Here is a 25382-nt window from a genome sequence, read left to right on the forward strand (position 1 = left end):
ATGTATGTACACCGCCACCTGCATACAAAGGTTTCCACACGCCAAACCCAGCTAACTGATGGAGAGCTACACCACAAGCGATTAGAAACGGAAATACACACTGTACTCCTTCAGAGAATCCATTCTGAATTATTTGGTTATGAATATAAAATACTAGGTTTCGTCAATGGACTTTTCTGCAGAACACACAAATGTAAACATGGCTATTTTAAGACAAAATCAATACAAAATTTTCATTTGTAAAATGGATTCCATTAAACCAGATGTAATCAATGTGATATCCAGAATGTCAGATACCAACAATTATCTACAGGTATCTTACCATATGGAAAGATCATTGTTTTACTTTTTTCACCATTTGTGTACTGAAACCCAATGCTGAAGGGGGGAAAAAGCTGGACAATTCCGGCAAACGCCCTCTAGTGTTGAAGTGGAGTAAAAGCAGCAATTCAGCGGAACATTTAACAATAAAACATCTTTTGCAGAAAATCAGGTATCGGTTAAACAGTGCAAAACATTGAGATGAACTAGGTATGGGAATGGCTGCAACTCTCCCAAAAGCAAAGTTCTGTGAGTGGACCAATTCCTGAGTTTTTTTTTGTGTTTTTTTTTATTTACATATAAGAGTTAGAGCTCTCTTTTAATAAAGATCTTGCACCACTTTGTGTATGTGCTCCATTTCTGACCATCTTGTCTTCTGTCTGTTCCTTGCACTCACCAATTGGTTCTAGATATTCTCTGCAGCATCCTCTTCACTTTGTTCAATGTTATCTTCTTCAGGACTGTTCACAAGCTGCAGAGTTTCCATAGTCCGCTGGGTTTCTGACACCCAAGACTCTATTCTGCTGACTGAAATAGGTTGCTGGTGATACTCATCATCATCTTCCTCCTCCTCATCATCTTCGTCCAGCATTTCTGGCACCAGAGTACTTGTTGTGCTTGTCATGGAAGAATTGAGGACGTCTCTGCCGCTACCATCCCATGATCCAGTTTCTGTACTCTGCTGTGAAGCCCATTCCAGATTGTCTTCTGGTTTTGTCTCTTCTTTGCCAACTGGAGCTAACTTGCCAGGTTTAGAAGTTGAGGTAGTGATATCAGGACCCAAAAGTGGCTTATGAACAATTTTATCAGATGGAGCATTAATCGTATGTTGGGATGCCATTGTTCGTACAGAAGAATCTTCATTTTCAGATGCTTCAAGTCCATCAGATGTTTCTACCATACTTCTCCAGTTTGTTTCTAAAAAAATAAAATGCATACATTAAAATATCCGAAAAGAAATATATGTATATATACATTATATATATATATATATATATATATATATATATATACACACATACACACACACAACATTCAAATTGCAACACCGAGAAGGAAATGTTTTGGAGTTGTGGAAATCACAGGATCGATGAACATGTTAATGATGTGCAAAAAATATGGGAACAAATAATTCCAAACATCTTGATTTATTCAGTATCAATGCTATCAAAGTTATTAATGGTTGTCTGAGGAATGTTACGCCACGCAGAATGCACTTGGGTACGCAAATCATGAAGATTGGCTGCTGGGGGCACACTTTGCAATTGCCGACCAATGATGTACCAGACACCTGCTACTTCCTCGATTAGCATAACCTTACGGCTTGCCCTTCTTAGTGTTGCAATTTTAATGTTGAGGAGTGTATACACATACACACACACACACACACACACACACACACACACACACACACACACAAGAAATGGTCCAATAGAAGCCTGCCAAAGTAAAATTCAAGTCAAAAGCTAGCAAATGAAAATATATCTTTGAATGGACATTCCCCCCATGTACAAAAGCTTACCATAATCCTTCTCATTGACTTCTGAGATAGGTTCAGAGATGACGCTGCAGAATGAAATAGCACTGGCTGCAGAGGGGTTACGGGAATGACCCATGTGGTGTGGGACCTTCTTGACATTCTTCAAAGCTTCTTCAGCTTGCTCCTGCTCCATTGAGGACACCATATCTTTGTATGCTTTTCTAGCTTCTTCCGTCAGAGAGACCAGGTTATTAAATAAATTCTGGGGTGCAGTAAAAAAAAAAGTCAGAAGGTTCTTTTCATAGAGGAGTGGTAATGAAAGAGAAAAGAGCATTGGCTCCATAAGAACAAAGACATTTTGCATTCTTGTCGTACACATAAGTTATTTTGTCTATTGACCTTATTGGAGTTTAAGAAGAGTATTCCAAAATTTGGGAAATGTATAGAATTAGCATTTTACTAATCGTCATACACAACTGGCCAATTATCAAGGTGTATATATATATATATATATATATATATATATATGAGGGAACATCACATGCCACAAAACCAGGCTGGAATACAGTCACCACCTGGGTATAAGGTAATCTTATAAACCATAGTTAAAGGGAGAGCATCACCATAAAAAACTAAAATTAAAAAAACCGTTGAGACAGGGTTCCCTAGTTTTTGACGGAATCAATAGCACAGTCGATTGTGATGCAAACGGAAGCTAAGGTTTACCTTTCCGTTGAGGGGTTAACCCTACAGAAACCTCCAACGTCACCCCTCAACGTTAAGGCAACACTGATGTGAATAGGCTCTAATATACAGCAAAATACAGCTGTAGAATGTATTAACAAATGTATGAGTATTCCATCCAGAGATCGAAAAGATCAGACCCCCCAAAATAGAAAGAATATACAATATATACCCATGTATACTGCGTGACATATAATAATAATAATAATAGTAGTGCAACAATAGAACATACAATACAATACAGGGTAAACATGGTGCAAATGTTAAAGAGGCTCTGCCACCAGACTATAAGTGCTCTATCTCCTACATAATGTGATCGGCGCTGTAATATTAGATAACAGCTGTGGTTTTATTTTGAAAAACGATCATTTTTGAGCAAGTTATGAGCAATTTTAGATTTATGCTAATGAGTTTCTTAATAACCAACTGGGCGTGTTTTTACTTTTTTACCAAGTGGGCGTTGTACAGAGGAGTGTATGAGGCTGACCAATCAGTGACCAATCAGCGTCATACACTTCATTGTTCCGGCCCATTGTTACAGTGTGATTGTGCAGTGAAAGAAGCTGGGCTGGAACAATGAGACGTGCAGGACACTGATTAGTCACTGATTGGTCAGCGTCATACACTCCTCTGAACAACGCCCAGTTGGTAAAAACACGCCCAGTTGGTTATTAAGAAACTCATTAGCCTAAATCTAAAATTGCTCATAACTTGCTCAAAAATTATTGTTTTTCAAAATAAAACCACTGCTGTTATCTACATTACAGCGCCGATCAGATTATGTAGGAGATAGGGCACTTATAATCTGGTGACAGAGCCTCTTTAACAATAAAAAAAATATAAATAAGGAATCTTGGGTAGTGTTATATTGATGGAGACTAGTAATTGAATAAGCACCAGCTAAGTAAAAGGAATTTATGGTCACCTTTTCAGCATTAATAAATAAGTCTACACATTTTAGTAAAAATTTTAATAATATACTGAGGTATAAATTGATGACCTCCAAAAAATAAATACAATATAGATTTTCTGCCTTTTTCTACGTACCTCAGCACCTGAGTAGCTAAAGATACCCACAACACTGACTGGCACCAATTTGTTTACACAGCGCCCCAGAGCTTTTCGTCCCAGAGCAAAAACAAATGGAATTTCTTGTTCTCTTGCCATAGCTATTACATTATAGAGTGCCTCATCCAGTCCACCTAGGTAAAAGCACAACAAATCCTCAGTCTACTATACAGTCAGTAATACCACATATAAAAGAAAGGAGAGAGAGAGAGAAAGAGAAAAGAGCAGAGAGAGAGAAAGAGAAAAGAGCAGAGAGAGAGAGAAAGAGAAAGAGAAAAGAGCAGAGAGAGAGAGAGAGAGAGCGAGCGAAAAGAGCAGAGAGAGAGCGAGCGAGCGAAAAGAGCAGAGAGAGCGAGCGAAAAGAGCAGAGAGAGCGAGCGAAAAGAGCAGAGAGAGCGAGCGAAAAGAGCAGAGAGAGCGAGCGAAAAGAGCAGAGAGAGCGAGCGAAAAGAGCAGAGAGAGCGAGCGAGCAGAGCAGAGAGAGCGAGCGAGCAGAGCAGAGAGAGCGAGCGAGCGAGCAGAGCAGAGAGAGCGAGCGAGCGAGCGAGCAGAGCAGAGAGAGCGAGCGAGCAGAGCAGAGAGAGCGAGCGAGCGAGCAGAGCAGAGAGAGCGAGCGAAAAGAGCAGAGAGAGCGAGCGAGCGAAAAGAGCAGAGAGAGCGAAAAGAGCAGAGAGAGAGCGAGCGAAAAGAGCAGAGAGAGCGAGCGAAAAGAGCAGAGAGAGAGAGCGAGCGAAAAGAGCAGAGAGAGCGAGCGAAAAGAGCAGAGAGAGAGAGCGAGCGAAAAGAGCAGAGAGAGAGAGCGAGCGAAAAGAGCAGAGAGAGAGAGCGAGCGAAAAGAGCAGAGAGAGAGAGCGAGCGAAAAGAGCAGAGAGAGAGAGCGAGCGAAAAGAGCAGAGAGAGAGAGCGAGCGAAAAGAGCAGAGAGAGCGAGCGAGCGAAAAGAGCAGAGAGAGAGCGAGCGAGCGAAAAGAGCAGAGAGAGCGAGCGAGCGAGCGAAAAGAGCAGAGAGAGAGCGAGCGAGCGAAAAGAGCAGAGAGAGAGCGAGCGAGCGAAAAGAGCAGAGAGAGAGCGAGCGAGCGAAAAGAGCAGAGAGAGAGCGAGCGCGAAAAGAGCAGAGAGAGAGCGAGCGAAAAGAGCAGAGAGAGAGCGAGCGAAAAGAGCAGAGAGAGAGCGAGCGAAAAGAGCAGAGAGAGAGCGAGCGAAAAGAGAGCGAGCGAAAAGAGCAGAGAGAGCGAGCGAAAAGAGCAGAGAGAGCGAGCGAAAAGAGCAGAGAGAGCGAGAGCGAGCGAAAAGAGCAGAGAGAGCGAGAGCGAGCGAAAAGAGCAGAGAGAGCGAGAGCGAGCGAAAAGAGCAGAGAGAGCGAGCGAGCGAAAAGAGCAGAGAGAGCGAGCGAAAAGAGCAGAGAGAGCGAGCGAAAAGAGCAGAGAGAGCGAGCGAAAAGAGCAGAGAGAGAGCGAGCGAAAAGAGCAGAGAGAGAGAGAGAACGAAAAGAGCAGAGAGAGAGAGAACGAAAAGAGCAGAGAGAGAGAACGAAAAGAGAAGAGAGAGAGCGAAAAGAGCAGAGAGAGAGAGCGAAAAGAGCAGAGAGAGAGAGAGCGAAAAGAGCAGAGAGAGAGCGAAAAGAGCAGAGAGAGAGCGAAAAGAGCAGAGAGAGAGAGAGCGAAAAGAGCAGAGAGAGAGCGAAAAGAGCATAGAGAGAGAGCGAAAAGAGCAGAGAGAGAGCGAAAAGAGCAGAGAGAGAGAGCGAAAAGAGCAGAGAGAGAGAGAGAGAGAGAAAAGAGCAGAGAGAGAGAGAGAAAAGAGCAGAGAGAGAGAGAGAAAAGAGCAGAGAGAGAGAGAGAAAAGAGCAGAGAGAGAGAGAAAAGAGCAGAGAGAGAGAGAAAAGAGCAGAGAGAGAAAAGAGCAGAGAGAGAAAAGAGCAGAGAGAGAGACTATATAGGAATTCTTCTCTAAGAGGAGCTGCGTATTACACACACGGTGCATGGGAAGGCATCAAATATACAATAAAGAGATTTTCAGGAAGTCAACACTGATGGCCTATCTTTTTGCCGATCAGCATAATGTAGGGGCTGTGGCCCCCTAGTGGTTTGCAAAGGCACCACCAGCTCGTCCATATGGGCAACTGTGCCTGGTACTGTAGCTCAGTCTTATTCAAGTGAATGAGACTGAGCTGTTCTACCTGGCACAGTCACCACCCTCGTACGTACGGTGCTGTGCCTGTGTAACCTATGAAGGGACCACGCTTGCTGGAGCACTGTGGTCTCTTCATTCTGTTTATCAGTGTTGGACCCCCACAATCAAACATTTTTGGCTTATACAAAGGATAGGAAATGTTTTATCAATACATACAGGATGCCATAGTTTGCAGCTCAGACGTATCTTTTGATATTCATGATAAAGTATTATAATTTATAGGAGAATTCTGTAAAACACAACATACCTTTAGATTGAATCTTCTCACAGTTGGGAGAAATAATAACACACTTGATTTTATTTAACTTCATGTGCTTGGTGACTTCTCGTAATCCCATAACAAGTCTTCTCTTGGACTTGGCTTTGATAGGGTCTTTCTGGTATACGCGTTCCTGAAAGCTGACGAGTTCTTGCAGTAACACGGTCACGCATTCATCAATTTCTTTACTTAATACTTGATTGCAGTATCTGTAGGTAAAGTATGAATCGCATGACAAAAAACAAAGAACTAGAGGCTTAACTATCTTCATATTCAAAATGTCACCACTAAATAACGCACAAATGATGTAAATATTATCTACAGGCGTTCTATCTATAGACTATTCTAACACCAATGTTCATGAGCTGGAAAGGGTCAATTTTTCACAGTTTACCTATTTTCAGGTATTAAGATGCATCATAAGACAGGTACACGATAAACATGAGCATACGTAACATGTTCAAAGCAAGTCATACATATTTATAGCGCTGTATAGAGTATGGGCTTAGGTTAACCCTTAATGGGCATCTTGTAGCGAACCCTACTTTAATGCGCATCAGTCCCATAACATACAGAGTTTACCTAAGCGATTCCTTTTTATTTTGACAGGTTATTGACGTTCTCTTTCCTTTTAAACAACAGACACACATCTGATCATTTCGCAATGTAAATAGATATGCATTAGGGAGCTTGAGAAAGGCTCTGGATGTAAAGAGCCGACACATTGCACGGTTTATGTGATTGGATTAATATTTTTAGAATATCAATAGATGCTGCCGTCTAAACGACCCATTTTTGACACGTTTTCGACAATCCCTAAAGAATGGCTTGGCAGCTGTCGGCAGATTCCAATTGAACACAGTGCTGTTACACCTGCTCATGTTATTTTGCTGCCCATCATAGTGATGGGATTATCAAAAACCATAAATAAATGATTGTTCTTCACTTACTCTCTGAACCTTTTGCTGTGAATTTTGGTGATGGCAGAAGAGGCCATAGGGCTACCAATGCCAGAACTTGCTGGTGATCCCTGAGATACGGGGGTCATGCAGTAGGGAGAGTTCTGACTAGCTGGAGACAGTGAAGTATCACTGGGTGCACTCAGACCGGCTTCTAATGGAGGAAAAAAGTACAATTATTCAGAATAGCAGATTTAAACATAGAAATCTCTTGCAAACTACGCATGCGACCAAGTAAGGTTTGAATGTCATGCTGCTATTGTGAGTTACCGTCTTGAGACGCCAGCTCTTCAGACTGATCATCAGCAAAACTTAAAGGTATATCCTTCTGCTCATCTGAACCCAGTACATTCGGATCCACTGTCAAACGTCCCTTCTTTTCTTCTCTTTCTTTCAAGATTATCTTCAGGAGACAGAATTAGGTCACATTTAACGGAAGAATCCGCCAACGATGCATCTTCATCAGATCACTAATGAAATCTTCCTAATATATAAATACATCCCTAAACGTTATAATTTCAGTACACGTATCCAGTACCAACTCACCTTCTTTAGTGGAGTTGGACGTTTTAATTTTGGCAGTTCTTTTTCTTTTCCCCTTTTCCCACGAGGTGCAGTGGAGTCCAAGGGGTTAGGGCAAGCCACTAGTGCCGGGCTCTTCAAGAACAAATTTCTGTTTATGTTCTCTTTAATGTGAAATGGGACAGTACTGCCAACTGAATAAAAAAAACAAAAAAAACATTTGTTTGAATTGAAAAGATTAAAAGCAATAATTTTCAAAAACCATAAATAAATAAATAAAACATTCAATAAATCATAATACAGACCATTCTAAATGTAATATATTTCAAGCCACATGCTTCAAAATATCCAACGGAGGATCCATTTTTTTCAATAAAGAAATTTTATATCACAGCTTAAAGGCCCCCCCCCCCCATGAGCCATATACCCTCTCAGCCAGACTCCAGATGGCCATGTATTACATAGACTCGAATGACCAGCTGGTAATGCTACATTTTAACGTGTATGGCCAACAGAAACTTCCCCTAGAAAAATAAGCTGTTCGCCATGGGTAGAAGGCCAGCCTGGCAGTAAAGTTGATACACTTAATGGCTTCCATCGGGAAGGGGTTGTCCTAATGAGACCCCTTTAATCTATTTTATTAGTGTTGCTAATCCACTTTAGTTCTGACTAAATGTAAAGTATTATGGAAATAGGAGATCTACATCATTTATTTTACATAAAGGCCTCTGCTATGACTTCTGCATTTTTATATTCGATTATCTGTCAGCTTAAAAAAAATTAAGCTGTCGGATAGCTTCTGACATGGTAAAACATTTGACAGGTATCCTTGGGGAATAATAAAAATTGTACTGCGCAACTTATTAAAGATTAAATTATAATAAAAGTCGATTTTATACATCAAAATACCCAAAGGACAGCTATCCTTAAAGACCCGTCTGGTATAGTCCTCACCGATACACCAAAGATCGCAGAAAGATTTGCTCAATTTTATAGTAATTTGTACTCCTTCAAAACCTCTTATGAATTCTCAGAAATCCTCTCCTATATGGACTTAGAATTTCCAGCCCTGGATGAGGCAGGTAGGGGAGTTCTGAAAGCAGATCTCACCGAGATCCCATTGAGGTGTTTCACAGGTATCCGGACTAAACAACAACTAAAGATACTTACGAAAGTCCTAGCCAATAGACTAAACAATGTAATAATACAGGTTATACATGCTGATCATTCTGGCTTCATGCCAGGGAAGACCACGTCAGAGGTCTGTAGGGTCCAGGTGGTAACACAGGTCAGTGCATCTTTGAAGGCGGATTGTGCGTTGGCATCATTGAAGTGCCATTACATGCTTGAAATTCTGAAACCGTTCAGTTTCGGCATCCATTTTATAAAATGGATCTCAATTCTATATAAAGTGCCCATGGCACAGATACTTGTGAACGTGATCCTTTCACCCTTTTTTCATTTACAATGAGGTACTAGGCGTTCCTCTTTCCCCATGGTTAGCCAATGGATTTAAGGCAATCATGAATATGTATATTAGACAAGATCCAGAATACAGGAGTGTAGTGTTAGCCTCGAGGGAAGACAGGCTGGGTCTCTTTACTGATAACATGGTTCCTTTTATGTCTCGACCTGGGGGTACCATGCCCTTGGCTATTGCTGCCATCGATAAACTTGGCACCGTCTCGGTCTCTGCATTAGCTGGATAAAATCAGTTTTAACGCCGCTCCTGGGAGCAGGATGGTCAGTTGTGGAATGTGGGTTGAAGTTCGCTCCCAGTTTCAAATATCTGGGCATCATTATTATCAGGGATCATGCCACTGATTTGGCTAATAATATACTTCCTTTACTCTAATATATCAAAACGAAATTTAGAGTGTGGCATAATCTCCCGAATTAACCTCATTAAAAAAAAACCCACCTGCATATTCTGGAACATGCTGCGGTACCGATACCCATGTAATTTCAGAAAGGTTCATGCATTATTCCTCTCATACACTTGGGGTTTCCAATCGCTTTAAACTTGGGTTGTCTACACTACAAGTCCCTAAAGACTTGGCTGGGACGGCATTGCCAGTTATACATATCTATATTATCTGGCAGGTCAGCTGCGGCATCTTGCCACACGGGTTAGATCCACTTCCTAAATCGGGAACATCACTTAACCACAATTTTTACAGCTTTCTCATTTATGGTCGGTGTTGGCAGGGCCTGCAGGTACTCTTAAAACATTATTGCCTCTGCACAAGTTATCCTCCAAGGTGTGAAATGCGGCTAAAAATTTACTAACATTACTCGGATGCCCCTTTTTTTTGGCACAACCCCTTACTTCTGCATTTATCAGAAGCCATGGATCCTCATTTGTGTATTGAACTTGGGGTGCAGACAATTGGCAACCTCTATGACAATAATACTTTAAAATCCTTCTCTCAGATGCAAATTTACACTTATCCAAGCTGAACTGGCGAGTATGCCTTTACATTTGGAATATAAATGGAAAACCCAAATCCCTAATCTATCCAGGGAAGATTGGGGAGATCTACTGGTCTTCCCTTCTTCTAGCGTCACTCACAGCCAATAACTCAATTATACAACTTTTTATTGTGCACCAGAGCTCTTATGCCTGTTAAACTGCATTCAATGAATAGGTTTCCCACACCACTGAATGCCATAGATACTGGTTTCCGAGATCAGATTTTTGGCATATGATGCGGGTCTGTCCATTGATCTACTCCTTCTGGGAAGAGGTTATAAAAACGGTGTCTACTGTGTTCCAGATACCGGTACCACTTTTCCCGTTGGTGTCTCTCTTCGGCATCCTGCCGGAAGAACACTGGCCTCACTACTCTAGGATTTTTTCCTAGGGAGGCTCTATTTATAGCCTGTACAACCATAAAGATGCGCTCGATGAATCAGAGATCCCCCTAACGTTTCTACATGAAAATCTCTGGTTAATGCAGTCCTCCCCTACAAGCAGATCGTTTATCAAAACAAGGGATGTATACACAAATTTTAGGTCTGGGGCACTCAGTGTAATTCATCACTTACCCAATATACTCCACATAGATATGCGAATTTGAGGGATTCATTGTTAGACAATATAATCGTTCAATGTTCTTATACGCATACTGAATTATCTTTGTTTAGGGACTTTTCTTTTTTTATTATAAATGCTGAATCTGTATACAATTTTCTTCCAATACAAATCATTTTGGTATGCAGAAGGATATTGACATGAGACTATTTTTCTTTCATACTTCTTTATTGTGTACTTAATACATTTCTACTTAAATTCTCCAATAAAACGAGTTTAAAAAGAAACTATGATGGAAACATTTTATCACAGTTACTCCGTTCAAGGGAGGTAAGCAGTTATAGCACTAGCTTTCTTCAATGGAAAAAAAATGATCTAAATAAAACAAATAGGTTGGTCTGTGTACTGTGATGAAGAATGCAGAATAAAAGATAATAGTATAAGATTATAGCATATATAATCTATGCACCCTATGTATTGCCTGTATCATCACTGCTATACAGGGGAAGTAGGACTATAGGTTCCTGAATGCCTGCACGTCTAGGCAAGAGGGTAGGGAGAGTTGAGTAGATCCTGGTGAGGCTACCCATTGGCATACCATAATTATTTCTTGTTTGCCCCTGGGCTAGTGGGACTGACCGCGTATAAGCAAAGGCAATTGTGTAAATATATGTATATTGTAAAATAGCTTTAGCAATATCCAGTCACATTTTAGGCAAATGCTAGCAAAAGTAAAAGTTTAAATAAGTTCAAGTCGAAATGTTACATTTTTAGATTGTATGAACTTCACATCCAAACAGAGAATTGCAATAGAGAAGATAATATACCTGTGTATGATAACGGTCTGGTGTTGGTGATCTGACGAGCTTTCATTGCTTGCTGCTGCCTCTCCAGTTCTGCCAGCATGTCTCCCAAGTCTAGCTGTACTGGAGTCTTGCTTTTCTTACCAGATGCCTTAGATAAAGCTTCCTGTAAAGCAAACACGTGTGATAAACGTAGAGGTAATACCTTGGTAGTACGGCATCTGTGGAGGATGCAATCATATTTTCTCTAACAGATTCATATGGAAGCTTTGTGAAAAAAAAAAAATCATTGCATTTTCCATATACCTTAGTATATTAGGCTCTGTTCACATCTGCGTTGGGGTCCGGGTCTGACGTTCCGTCTGAGCTTTCCGTCGTGTGAACAGAGCCTTAAAAGGTACAGTATGAGGCTATGGATTTCTATGGGAACTGTAAGATCTGTACAACACCGATCCGTGATAACGTCGAGTGCATGAGCCCTTTAAAGAGGCTCTGTCACCAGATTTTGCCACCCCTATTTCGTATTGCAGCAGACCGGCGCTGCAATGGAGATAAGAGTAACGTTTTTTTTGTTTTTTTTTTAAAAACGAGCATTTTTGGCCAAGTTATGACCATTTTTATATTTATGTAAATGAGGCTTGCAAAAGTACAAGTGGGCGTGTTTACAGTAAAAGTACAACTGGGCGTGTATTGTGTGTGTACATCGGGGCGTTTCTACTTCTTTTACTAGCTGGGCGTTGTGTATAGAAGTATCATCCACTTCTCTTCAGAACGCCCGGCTTCTGGCAGTGCAGACACAGCGTGTTCTCGAGAGATCACGCTGTGTCATCACTCACTTCCTGCCCCAGGTCCTGCATCGTGTCGGACCAGCGAGGACACATCGGCACCAGAGGCTACAGTTGATTCTGCAGCAGCATCGGCGTTTGCAGGTAAGTCGATGTAGCTACTTACCTGCAAACGCTGATGCTGCTGCTGCTGCAGAATCAACTGTAGCCTCTGGTGCCGATGTGGCCGACACGATGCAGGACCTGTGAGTGACGACACAGCGTGATCTCTCGAGAACACGGCTGTGTCTGCACTGCCAGAAGCTGGGCGTTCTGAAGAGAAGTGGATGATACTTCTATACACAACGCCCAGCTAGTAAAAGAAGTAAAAACGCCCCGATGTACACACATAATACACGCCCAGTTGGACTTTTACTTTAAACACGCCCACTTGTACTTTAGAAAGCCTCATTTACATAAATATAAAAATGGTCATAACTTGGCCAAAAATGCTCGTTTTTTAAAAAATAAAAACGTTACTCTTATCTCCATTGCAGCGCCGATCTGCTGCAATACGAGATAGGGGTTGCAAAATCTGGTGACAGAGCCTCTAAGTGTAAAAGGGTTTTTCTTGGGAGGAATGACGGACATACCTGGATCTTTTTCTGTTCCATGCTGATTTCAGAATATTCCTGGGCAGTGGCCAAAGCAGCAGCAAGAGCTTTCTTCTTTTGACTTTTTGCACGTTTTGGTACTGACGTTGTAATGGGGATTGGAGTCTGAACAATGTTAATTGGGGAATTTTCAGGTAAATCATCCAACTGCAAATAATAATAATAAAAACAGAAAAAAAGAGGCTCAATAAATTAAAACTGTATTTATCTGTACTTATTCACGGTTTAGTATTACATTATACATCGGTTTCTAAATAAAACGGTTCAACCATTTTTCCCTGGTACATAATTTGACATCATGTCAAACAAAAATAAATGGAATTTGTTGAATGCTCTCCCTCTCTGTTTATGTTAGTTTTATTGTTTTCAGCAGAGAGAAACCCACACCTATGTAGCCACCTCTCCATTGGGAATCAGGACCCCCCACACTGATAGAGGTCCCTACGGATAGGACATGACGTTTTTCACAGGGAAAACCACTTTAATGTTAAACTTCCACCTACCACTTTAGCTGCTATCTTTGGTTGAGTTTCATTTCTTGAAGTCCCAGAGCTGCTGTTTAACTCTGGAAACTCATCTTCATCCTTAAAAGAGAGGCATAAAACAAAAAGATTAAAATACAAGTGCAGGTGGAATTATAATGCAGCGTTTTAGCCTATACTTCCTAAAACACAATCTACAGAAAATCAGAGCAAAAAAAGGACAAGTTGGGAGTCTAGAGGCCCTAGAGCCGAGATCCCCAACTTTCTATGCTTTGTGAGCCACATTTAAAGAGGCTCTGTCACCAGATTTTTGCAACCCCTATCTGCTATTGCAGCAGATCGGCGCTGCAATGTAGATTACAGTAACGTTTTTATTTTAAAAAAACGAGCATTTTTGGCCAAGTTATGACCATTTTCGTATTTATGCAAATGAGGCTTGCAAAAGTACAAGTGGGCGTGTTTAAAGTAAAAGTACAACTGGGCGTGTATTATGTGCGTACATCGGGGCGTGTTTACTACTTTTACTAGCTGGGCGTTCTGATGAGAAGTATCATCCACTTCTCTTCAGAACGCCCAGCTTCTGGCAGTGCAGACACAGCCGTGTTCTCGAGAGATCACGCTGTGACGTCACTCACAGGTCCTGCATCGTGTCGGCACCAGAGGCTACAGATGATTCTGCAGCAGCATCGGCGTTTGCAGGTAAGTCGATGTAGCTACTTACCTGCAAATGCTGATGCTGCTGCAGAATCATCTGTAGCCTCTGGTGCCGACACGATGCAGGACCTGTGAGTGACGTCACAGCGTGATCTCTCGAGAACACGGCTGTGTCTGCACTGCCAGAAGCTGGGCGTTCTGAAGAGAAGTGGATGATACTTCTCATCAGAAAGCCCAGCTAGTAAAAGTAGTAAACACGCCCCGATGTACGCACATAATACACGCCCAGTTGTACTTTTACTTTTCAACACGCCCAGTTGTACTTTTGCAAGCCTCATTTGCATAACTACAAAAATGGTCATAACTTGGCCAAAAATGCTCGTTTTTTAAAAATAAAAACGTTACTCTTATCTACATTGCAGCGCCTATCTGCTGCAATAGCAGATAGGGGTTGCAAAATCTGGTGACAGAGCCTCTTTAACTTGAGTGATGTCGGGAGCCACATTTAAGTAAGGGTATGTTCACACGCTTAACAAAAAACGACTATAAAATACAGCGCCGTTTTTAAAAACAGCCGCGTAAAAAACGCCCCGTGGGAACAGAACGCCGTTTTTCTCTTTGAAATCAATGGGAAGATGTTTGGTGGCGTTCAACCCCCGTATTTTCAGCCCGAATAATGTTTGAAAATAGGCCGTGTGAACATACCCTAAATGTTAAAGTGCTAGATGTCCTGACTAATATATTTGGAAAACCAAGAACAGGCAGGCACACCACCGATGGAGTGCTAAGTCTATGCCCTTCAACTAACAACTTAAACTGCCAGAGAAAGTAGGGGGAGGAAAAAAAAAACAAATCAACGACATGCTCCTCCAAAATTGAATCAAAACAGTAACAACATTTTTATTGACACCAAAATGGAGAAGACAAACAAGTTAAAACCGTTATATACAAATATTCAAACAGTGATCCACCGTAAAGTGATCCACCGCAAAAGCCCCAAACTAGACCTGCTGGACACATGAATGGCCCTATTAAGGAACCCACTTCAATACCTGTGGTAATTCCTAAAATAGGAGAAGATCATGAGTAAATGTGACATACAATGCAAAATGGCACATACCTAAAACATAAGAATAAAACAATAGATACAAAGCAGGCAGAGGGGCGCACACATAAAAGACAAAGACCAGCCTGTCTTTGTCTTTTATGTGTCCGCCCCTCTGTCGGGCTTGTACCTATTGTTTTATTCTTAGAATGTTTTAGGTATGTGCCTTTTATAACTCCCCATTATTCCATATGGGGAGTTATAAGGTATTCCATATGGGGAGTAAATGGTATATACCAGTCAGCCATCATTCCTGTATATAACCCCCATCAACCCATGTATATAACCTACATCATCTGTGTATATACCATTGGGGCAGGCACTGTCCGCTCACCGTGGCGTGTGGGAATTCAGGCTAAACAAGAAGTAAATGGTGTGAGAATGGAGGACATCGTAGACCAATAGGATGCCGGAAACACCAGTATATGCCAGAAGTGCAGTGGAACAAGAAAACATGCGCCAAGCCACACAGACTGGAGGAGCAGGGGGATCTCCTCCACTCGCCATTGGAACGGGGCTAGGTGAGTATGTATTTTGTTATTTTTATTAGCCACTATTGGGACTGTATGGGGGCAATATACTGTGTGGAGGCAGCTATAGGGACATTATACTGTGTGAGGGGCAGTGTTAGGGGGCTAGGCTCAGGGGATCTATATTAATTAGACGGCATGCAAATATGGGGCGTGGCACGCAAAAGGGGTGTGGTCTAAAAATATTTTATTAATTGTAATCGAGGTTACATGTTCAATTAATTGTGATTTTGATTTAGGTCATAATCGCCCAGCCCTACTTAAAAGGGCAGTCTTTCCCAATACAAATACAGAAATCCAACGTTCGCAGACCACCTGGATTTGATTATCTTAGCAATAAGTTCCCTTTGCCCCAACATTAGCTACAGAATAACATGCAGTTATTCAAATTTGTAGTCTGGGTCTTTTTTGCAGAATAGCAAGTGACACTTCTGGCTCCAGTGCGGAGATATGGTAGAGTTACTCTATATACCGAACACCCTGTTGACAAGCAACAGCCTAAAACCTTATTAACCCCTTCAGGACTGAGCCTGTTTTGGCCTTGTGGACGAAAGCAGATTTTTTCAAATCTGACATGTGTCACCTATCTAAGCGATTCGGAGATTGTTTTCTCGTGACATATTGTACTTTATGTTAGTGGAAAAATGTAGTATAAGAGCTATGTATCCTCAGGTTAGGCCATCAATATCTGATCGGTGGGGGCCCGACTGCAGCATCACCGTTCAGCTGAATGGGAGAAGGCTGTAAGGCCCTGTTCACACTTAGTTTTTTTACAACTTTTTTGGCGCGGAAACCGCTCTGCAAAACTCGTCAAAAAACGCCCGAAAATGCCTCCCATTGATTTCAATGGGAGTTGGACGAGTTTTTTTTACCGCGAGCAAAAAAAAACGCGTCGCTGTAAAAAGAAGCAAAATGATCCATCTTGAGGCGGTTTCCGCCTCCAAAACCCCATTTCAAATCAGTCAGAAAGGGTAAAAAAAACACCTCGACGAGTGTTTTGATGAGTTTTTGTCAAACCACTGTACAAAAAACGTCTGGAGCAGTTTTTGCAGGAGGAATTTTCCTCCTGCAAAAAACTCAGTGTGAACATAGCCTAATACCGTGAACCGCTGCTAAAAAAGTGTGGTGCTGTTCTGCAGTATTAAGGAGCGTGATGGGTTGATGCAAAATTGCATAATCGCACCCATGACTGTAAAGTTCTGGGTGGAATTTTCACAATGAGAAAGGTGTCTACTTAGAGAAAATATATGTATGGGGTATACGATTTATTTTATAATAACAAGTTTTATTTGTGTATGTCAAAAGTGTGAAAATCGAAAAAAACAAACATATTGACATTAGAGAGGGTGTGTGGGCTGGATAACTCTACCTCAAAGTAAAGCTGCTCATTGTTTTGATCAGATCTGCTTATTTGTGCTGTGGTCCCCGTTCTACTATCCTGCTTTCTCTGGATATTCCGTCTTCTTTCAGATGAAGTGCTCTGCCCTCTCATACGGTATCCAACCTGTAGACACAACCAACACAAAAAATAGACCATTAAAACATTATTTTAAAGAACAGAGTAAGGTTGAAAAGAAAGCACTTTTTTTTTAATGGAGTTAGGCCCCATGCATACCAACTTATTTTTGCGGTCGCAATTCACCCGCAAATCTTCGGTTGAATTGCGGCCCTATTCATTTCAATGGGCCCATGCACACAACCGTGGTTTCCACAGTCCGTGCATGGCCTAGGAGCCTGGACCGCAAAAAGAACAGACATGTTTTATTACGGACGTGTTTTGCGGTCCAGGCTCATAGAAAGTAATGCGCGTGGCCATGTGCACGGCCCGCGATTTGCGGGCGGCCTGCGGGTGACACTCTGCGGCCGTCCGACCAGAAAATCACGGCCGTGCACATGGCTACGGTCGTGTGCATGAGGCCTTACTCTATTCCGCCATTAAAACACAAATTGACCAAGTGTATCAATTGTATATATAGTGCACAGTTTATAACCTGCACGTTCTAATCTCTGGTTCTGTTCACACTTTTTTAGATGTTAATCTGTTCCATCCTTTTTACTTTACAATGGGATGTTACAGTTGGCTTCAGTTATCTTCTATTCTGGATTCACCCCAAAAATTTTTGGGTGAGCATAAAAAAAGAAGTCTGCAGGTGCTATTCTACCCAGTAAAAATAAATAAATGAAAACCAGACCGATCCGATTAAAGTTTTTGCAAAATCCCTTATGACCCATGGAGGTTTCCGTATCAATCCTCTAAAATCAATCAGAAATAAAGGCCTTTACGCTGGTGTGTACAAAGCTGTGTATTGCTCATTACATTTTGGGAGAAGGATTTTTATGATCTTGTCAGCTCTGCCCTTGGCAACTGGGAATCTTCAGGAGAATAGAAGGAAAATTGCTTGGCTTTTGGTCTTCAAGGGGAATTTTTAAAGATTTACACCACTATTTTTTGCTGCACTTCTGTTTTGCACAAAAAATCTCCAACTACCATATCACACCGCACTCACCATTTTTAAATGTGCGGGGGTTAGCAGAAGGTTCGGTCCTACAAATTTTCTATAAATTTATGGCAGAAATTGGGATCAATTATAGCTGGAATACATCCCAGCACATAGTTGGCTTAGATTTCCCTTTAGGGCACACGAATAGCCCAACATGCGACAAATTTATTAAGAGGCGTGCGGGCTTAAAGGAACAGTGTCATCACAAATTATTTTTTTATATGTTAAAGATGTTAGTGCTTTATTAAAAACGTTTATATTTATTTGTGTGTTTGTGTTTTACTTTTTCTTATTTTTACACTTTTTCTTCCCTATGGGGGCTGCCATTTTTTGTTCCATTTCTGTATGTGTCGATTAACGACACATACAGACATGGAATACGGCAGCCACAGTCCCATAGGGACTGCGAACGGCTCCCGTCCCATTCACTTGTGTGTACGGCGTCTGTGTGGGAACTGTGCATGCGCCGCTCCCACACAGTCCAATTTGAAATTGGCGCCGTCCGGCGCCATTTTCCTGTGGACCGGAAGTCGCGGCCGGACAGTAAGATTACTACTTCCGGTCGCGGCTTCCGGAATTGTGCACTTGGACCAGCGGCAGCAGACGGGCCGGAGGGAGCCGCGGCGGCAGGAGCAGGTAAGAGATTTCAATGTATGTTCGTGTTTGTGTGTGTTTACTACTGTATGTAAACCTACTACACTGTGTGTTAGCTCAAAAAATGGCGACACACAGTGTAGGAGGTTACACCGTTCAAACCCCTCGTTTATCCCGGCACTAGCCAGGATAAAGGAGGGGGGGGATGCTGAGAGCTCACTAGAGCGAGGGCTTTTTACCCAATTTTGCAATGCTGCAATTTTGGGAATAGCTCCATCTAGTGACCAGAAATGGGTAATATTATAAATTAGAATTAATTTATAATATTTCCTGACTAGTGAAAAAAATAAAAAAAATTTGAACAATGTTTAATCACCCACACACTACATGTTTAATTAAAAAAAAACAAACATGTTTTTCTGGCAACACATTGCCTTTAAAGTTTAAAACTGGAGTTTGAAATGTCAATCTTAGTAAATCTGGGCCTATATTTGTAATGGTAGTCACAGGTTGGACAGCATTTATCCCAGCATTTACACGAGATTAAAAGTACCAGAAGTTTGAAATTCTGCAACACCTTTCCTTTCCGTCAATGTTGTGGTATTTATGTAATCACGAGCACATAAGATATGATATCTACTCATGTCAAACATTACATGGAAACATTTAAACTGTGTTAAAGTTTAGTATGCATCTGTATGTGGAATCATCTGCACGTAGCTTAGAGGTTATAACAAAAAAAATGTATGTCATAAAATGTCACGAGATCACGTCACCTGAGAATTATTTCGTAATTCAGCCTGTCTTCCACCTCTTGAGAAAGCTTGATTTTTTTCATTCCAAGGTCTTTTCTGAGTACCCTGGGAAGCCACATTCGCCCAGCTTCCTCCGGCTTTTAACAGAGACACAATAGTCAAATATCTTCCTATATTCAGCCTAGCCCATACACGTTATTATAGAGATACGGAATTCAATTGCCTCATGTTTAACCCCTTGCCACCACAGCCATTCAAGGCTTTTTGTTTTTTTTTGCTTTATTCATTACACAGCCATATGAGAGCTTTTTTCTTCTTTTTTTTTACGGGATGAGTTGTAGTTTTTAATGTCACCGTTTAATGTACTGGTAAACTTTAAAAAAGTATTTTGTGGGGTGAAATGGTAGACAAAAACAGTAATTCCTCTATTGTTTTTTGGGTTTTGTTTTTACAGCTTTCAATGAGCAGTAAAAATTACAAGTCAACTTTATTTTGCGAGTCAGTCCTGTATGAATACGGTAGTACCAAATTTATATAGCGGTTTTTGGTTTTGTTTTACTACTTTTACACAAAAAGAATTTGTAAAAAAAAATTAATTTTTAGCTTCGCCATATTCTGAGACCCACAACATTTTTTATTTTCTTATTTGTCGATGTAGCGGTGTGAGCTCTAGTTTTTGAGTTGTGAGCTGTAGTTTTTACTGGTACCATTTTGGTGTACATACGACGACTTTTTATCCAATTTTTAGCGGAGGTAAGGTGACCCTGCAGGTTATATATTGTCAATATGCCTAATAGTAAGGACAAGATGGCAGACCTGGGGGCCTTCATTAGGCAATGGGGTGATCGGGTGATCGGGTACCCCCCCCCCCCCGACTAACGGCTTAGATGCCACGGTCACTATTGACCGTGGCATCTAAGTGGTTAATGACTAGGATTGGAGTTCTGTAATACACAGCTGATACCAACAGTGTATGGAGCACGCTCAGCCTGTAAGCTCAATGCATAATACCCCACTCCTACCGACGATGACGTACATTTACGTCAAACTTCGGTAAAGGGATAAAAAAGGATATCCACCAAATTGAAAAATATAAAATTGTCAACCAAGATTTGATTATGTTTGTTTTACTTAGAGATATTAGTATTTTTATTTTCAGTTGTGGTAGCCATTTTTTAGTTGTAGAAGCCATTTTTGCTAAATTGGCAACAGGCAATGCAGCCCGACGGTTCTTACTTCTTAATTACTAACAGCCTACTGTCATTTTGTCCACATGTTCAATCTTAATCAAAATGGCTATTCAGTTGCCAAGAGGTAAATTCAAAAGTAACAACCAATAGGGCGGCACTTCGTGGTTTCACTTTTACACTGATTTTCTAATATATGACATGTCTGTAGACTGGACAAGTACACAAAGAATAGGTTCTAGGAGAGCAAACCTAACGTCTATGTAAAATCTCAATGTTTGTTCTAAACTACGGTTTAGCTTGTAGTATTACCTGAACATACTGCTGGCTCTGCAACCTGAAAAAAAAAAAAAAGGAAAAAAGTAATTAATTACAAACAAAAAAAGAAGCAAAGAATATTTTGCTTGGGATTCAGTGAGTGTCTTTTGCCTGTATAGATGTACACGTTTTTGCCCTTACAAATTTCAAGTACTGTGCTGTGAAAAACCATTTGCCCCTTACCAGATTTCTTCTATTTTTTCTAATTTTTATAGGTTTCAGGACATCCAACTCATTTTAATATAAGATAAGGATAAAGGTGTTGGATGTCAAAGACCTCCCCCTGAATAGGTGAACGGAAAAAATATAACAATTTTACTATATAAAAAAAGATTGTTACTTGAAAATTTTTAAATTGCAACAGCTTTATAATATGTGGAAAACTTGGTTGGATTCTCTATCTCCAGAAAAAAAGGGCATTATTTTCAACTTAATGGAAGTGAACAATGAAAGGTGTATCCAGCACTCGGTATAAAAGTTAATGGTTTATTCGGCCATTTTAAAACAGAAAGATTAAAACCAAGCTATGACTAAGGACCCTAGCGGTCTGAAACGCGTAAGCTTGGTCCCGGGATTTTTGTTTTAATCTTTCTGTTTTAAAATGACCAAATAAACCATTAACTTTTATACCGAGTGCTGGATACACCTTTCATTGTTCACTTCCATTACCTTGTATACCTGCTGTCGACACAGGACTTAGTTGGGGGTATTTTCAAGCACCTGCAGCATCTGGACAAAATCAACTTGTACCAACTAACGCATCGGAAATGCGGTGAGCAAACTTTCTGTAATATATTTCTTATTATTTTCAACTGCTTAGTTTGTTTTTTTGTTTCAACTTTTGGTCTTCTCTTACAGATGCGAGGGAAGGGTGGGTAGGGTAGCGGGGACATAGGTATTGAAATAGTTGATCTTTTCATCGAAATTATATTTGCGATTTATACTTCAATACAATTTGGGAGTGTTTTTTTTTCAATAATAAAAGAAAACACGAGTAAACACAAAATGCAGCTTTTCAATCGTTCCATTTATTGAGGATAAAGGTTTATTTAAAACCTAGATCACCCATGTAGAAAAGTAATTGTTGCCCCCCCCCCCCAACCTAATTACTGATTGTGCCACCTTTGGCAGTAACAACTACAATGAAACGTTTGCGATAACTTGCGAATGTTTTTTACATCACTGGGGAAGAATTTTGGCCCCCTCCTCTTTGCAGAATAGTTTTCTTTCAGGCTACATTGGAGGGTTCGAGCTTGAACTGCCCGTTTAAGGTCTTGTCACAGCATCTCAACGGCTTTAAGTTAGGACTTTGCCTCGGCCACTCCAGAACCTTAATTTTGTTTCTTTTGAGCCATTCAGAGGTGGACCTGCTTGTGTGTTTCGGACGATTGTCCTGCTGCATAACAAAACTGCGCTTCAGCTTTATGTCACGTGCTGATGGACGAACATTCTCCTTCATGATTTTCTGAGAGCGCAGAATTCATGGTTCCATCAATTATGACAAATAGTCCAGGTCCTGCAGAAGCAAAGCAGCCCCAGACCATCACACTACTGTTGGTATGATGCGCTCATTCATGGTGGAATGCAATGTTAGCTTAACACTAGATGTAACAAGACTCATGTCTCCCAACAATTTCCACCTTTGTCTCATCAGTTCACAGAATATTATCCCAAAAGTCTTGGGGATCATCTAGATGTTTTTTGGCAAATGCGAGACGAGCTTTAGTGTTCTTTTTGGACAGCAGTGGTTTGCGCGTTCCAACTCTCCCATGAATGCCATTTTTGCCCAGTGTTTTATTTTTATTGTGGAATCTTGAACAATTACATTAGCTGAGGCAAGTGAGGCCTGCCGTACTTTAGATGTTCGTCTGGGTTCTCTTGTGACCTCCTGGAGTGGATGAAACATTGGTACAAGTCTTCTCCATTTGTGGATAATGGCTCTTACTGGGGTTCGCAGGAATCCAGGAGCCTTAGCAATGGAGAGAAGTGTATGACGCTGATTGGTCACTGATTGGTAAGCGTCATACACTTCTCTCCACAACGCCCACTTGGTCAAAAGTAAAACATGCCCAGTTGTCCATTAAGAAAGTCATTAGCATAAAACTAATATAGGTCATAACTCCATCAAAAATGATCGTTTTTCTAAATAAAATCCACTGCTGTAATCTACATTACAACGCCGATGACATCATGTACAAGATAGGCCACTTATAATGTGGTGACAGAGCCTCTTTAAGTGATGTTTAGATTCAAAAGGTCTAGCAGTAATCATGCCTGGGTGCAGCTAATGAAATTGACCCAATTGTCAATTGAACTTGGTTAACTGCTTGATTTAGTAGCTATGGGGGTAATTACTTTTCCACATAGGGCCAGGTAGGGCTGAACAACATTTTTTTTTTTCAATAAATGAAATAATCATTTAAAAACAGCATTTTATGTTTACTTTGGTATCTTTGTCTTTTATTAAAAGCAGATTGATGATTGGAATCATTAATGTCTGACAAATAGGCAAAAATAGAAGAAATTTTGAAGGTGGCAAAGATTTTCACAGTATTGTACCAACACCCTAACACAAAAAATTTAAAAGACAATAGAAACAAAAGCCTTGACCACAGTACTTTAATTTTGTTAAAGAATAGATAAAGAGCAGAGCTAGAGAGATATTATATGAAACCTACATTGACAGCTGAGGCTGTACAGTCTGTGTGCCTGGAACACATTACAGCCGCCTGGCAATGCTTTGGACTGCAGTACCCACTGTCGCTGTCAATATCTGCTTCACTGGCGCCCTGTTCACTGGATGACTCTGCGGCAGGTTGAGAGGACCGCCTCCGCCTTGCCTTTGTTTTCCAGGGAGTTGAACCCTGGCTTTCAGAGAGAGATTTGTTGGCTATTTCATTTGGAAAATCTGAAAAAGAGTGGAGGGCCATTTTAGGATTGTGAAGGAAAGCATCATTATAATATTTCAGCTGTAAAATAGTTACCCGTTTGCTGACATGCATCCACCAACAGAACAATTTTGGAGCGAGGGTCTGGGCCTGCCGCACAGGTTTCCTTCTGTACTGCCACGCTTTTCATAGATGGTCTCTTGCATTTTATCTGTGGCATTAGTTGCTGGGGTGACTCCAAATTGAAAAAACAGTTTTAAGAATGTTAGATTTTATTGAATTGTTTATAAAACTTCCAAAGCACTACATGTTGTGTAACACATTTTCCAGCGCACGCGGTTTAAAGGGGTTTTCCAGATATACGCAAATAAAGCTTAATCTCTGTATAAATGACAAGTTCTGCAACTTTCTAATATACTTTGTGTTTAATCCCTTACCAGTCTTAAAATGTCAGTTTGCTGTCAGTGAATGAGACTGATACATTGTAGCAAACATCAGTGAGATTTGTCCAGCTGATGTATTTAGTTCACAGACCATTACCTAGACTGGATACAATCTATCCACTTCTCAGCTGAGAGCAAGACTGGATCATGGGAATGTTCTCATTCACGGGCAGTAAACAAATATCTTGAAAGGGTAACTAAACTTCTAGAAAACGTCTGACACATCACAGTGACATGTCAGAAGTTTTGATCGGTGGGGGTCTGAGCATTGAGACCCCCACCGATCGCCAAAACGAAGTAGCAGAAGTGCTCAAGGGAGCGCTGAGCCACTTGGTTTTTGATCGGCTTTTCTGGGGAAAAAAAATGTAAATGTGTATGGAATCAATAGAAAGTCCATGAGCCCGTATATCAACTACTCGGCTTTCCGAGAAAATCTATCTGAAACTAAGCGGAAAGCCGATTTGAAACGAAGCAGAAAGCCGTTCTGAAACGAAGTGGAAAGCCGATCTGAAACGAAGCGGAAAGCCGATTTGAAACGAAGCGGAAAGCCGATCTGAAACGAAGCGGAAAGCCGATTTGAAACGAAGCGGAAAGCCGATCTGAAACGAAGCGGCTGAGCGCTCACCCAAGCATTTCTGCCGCTTTGTTTATTGCGATTGGTGGGGGTGTCCGATCAAATGTCACTATGACATGTCAGAAGTATTCTGAAAGTTTAGTTACCCTTGAAAGTGTTGAGGAATTAAAACACAAAGGCCCAGATTTACTAAGACTTGCGGTTTTATACGCCAGTCTTAGACTAAAGCACAATTGTGACAAATGTATTACCGGGCGCACGGCTATTACATTTGTTGCATCCTGGGCTGTCCGTGCACTACAAAGTGCCAGTTACAAGCCCGTTTTTGGCATATTTATAGTGAATTTGCCGGACTGCGGTAACTCCGCCTCTTTCTGATGAACTACCTACAGTTTTGTTTTTTTTTAAAGAGGTGAAAGTGGCGTAAGCACTGGCAAAAAGTCACAAATCATTGCGTAAATATAGCTTGCGCCAGAATTTGCAACTTTTAACGCCAGAAAACTTGCACAAGGCCGATCATAAGTTCCTCCC

At 41.0% G+C, this 25382-nt stretch overlaps 1 protein-coding gene across 1 annotated transcript in view; it reads right to left on the bottom strand.

The window, feature by feature from the left end:
* Nucleotides 1-631: 631 nt before the first annotated feature.
* The window catches only part of SECISBP2L (SECIS binding protein 2 like), a 57548-nt gene continuing 32797 nt past the window's right edge, over nucleotides 632-25382 (bottom strand). The window contains exons 4-18 of the mRNA XM_075858030.1: nucleotides 23931-24069; nucleotides 23625-23854; nucleotides 20941-20965; nucleotides 19463-19578; nucleotides 16961-17095; nucleotides 13324-13404; nucleotides 12800-12967; nucleotides 11407-11548; nucleotides 7570-7739; nucleotides 7294-7426; nucleotides 7015-7177; nucleotides 6053-6273; nucleotides 3593-3747; nucleotides 1844-2063; nucleotides 632-1239 (exon numbers count right to left, since the gene is read on the bottom strand). Of these exons, the coding sequence (XP_075714145.1) occupies nucleotides 728-1239; nucleotides 1844-2063; nucleotides 3593-3747; nucleotides 6053-6273; nucleotides 7015-7177; nucleotides 7294-7426; nucleotides 7570-7739; nucleotides 11407-11548; nucleotides 12800-12967; nucleotides 13324-13404; nucleotides 16961-17095; nucleotides 19463-19578; nucleotides 20941-20965; nucleotides 23625-23854; nucleotides 23931-24069 (2610 nt within the window). The 3' untranslated portion in view covers nucleotides 632-727. The remainder of the gene's footprint in view (nucleotides 1240-1843; nucleotides 2064-3592; nucleotides 3748-6052; nucleotides 6274-7014; nucleotides 7178-7293; nucleotides 7427-7569; nucleotides 7740-11406; nucleotides 11549-12799; nucleotides 12968-13323; nucleotides 13405-16960; nucleotides 17096-19462; nucleotides 19579-20940; nucleotides 20966-23624; nucleotides 23855-23930; nucleotides 24070-25382) is intronic.

Source organism: Rhinoderma darwinii, chromosome 3 (genome assembly GCF_050947455.1).
Source record: "Rhinoderma darwinii isolate aRhiDar2 chromosome 3, aRhiDar2.hap1, whole genome shotgun sequence".
In the NCBI taxonomy this organism is placed as follows: Eukaryota; Metazoa; Chordata; class Amphibia; order Anura; family Rhinodermatidae; genus Rhinoderma; species Rhinoderma darwinii.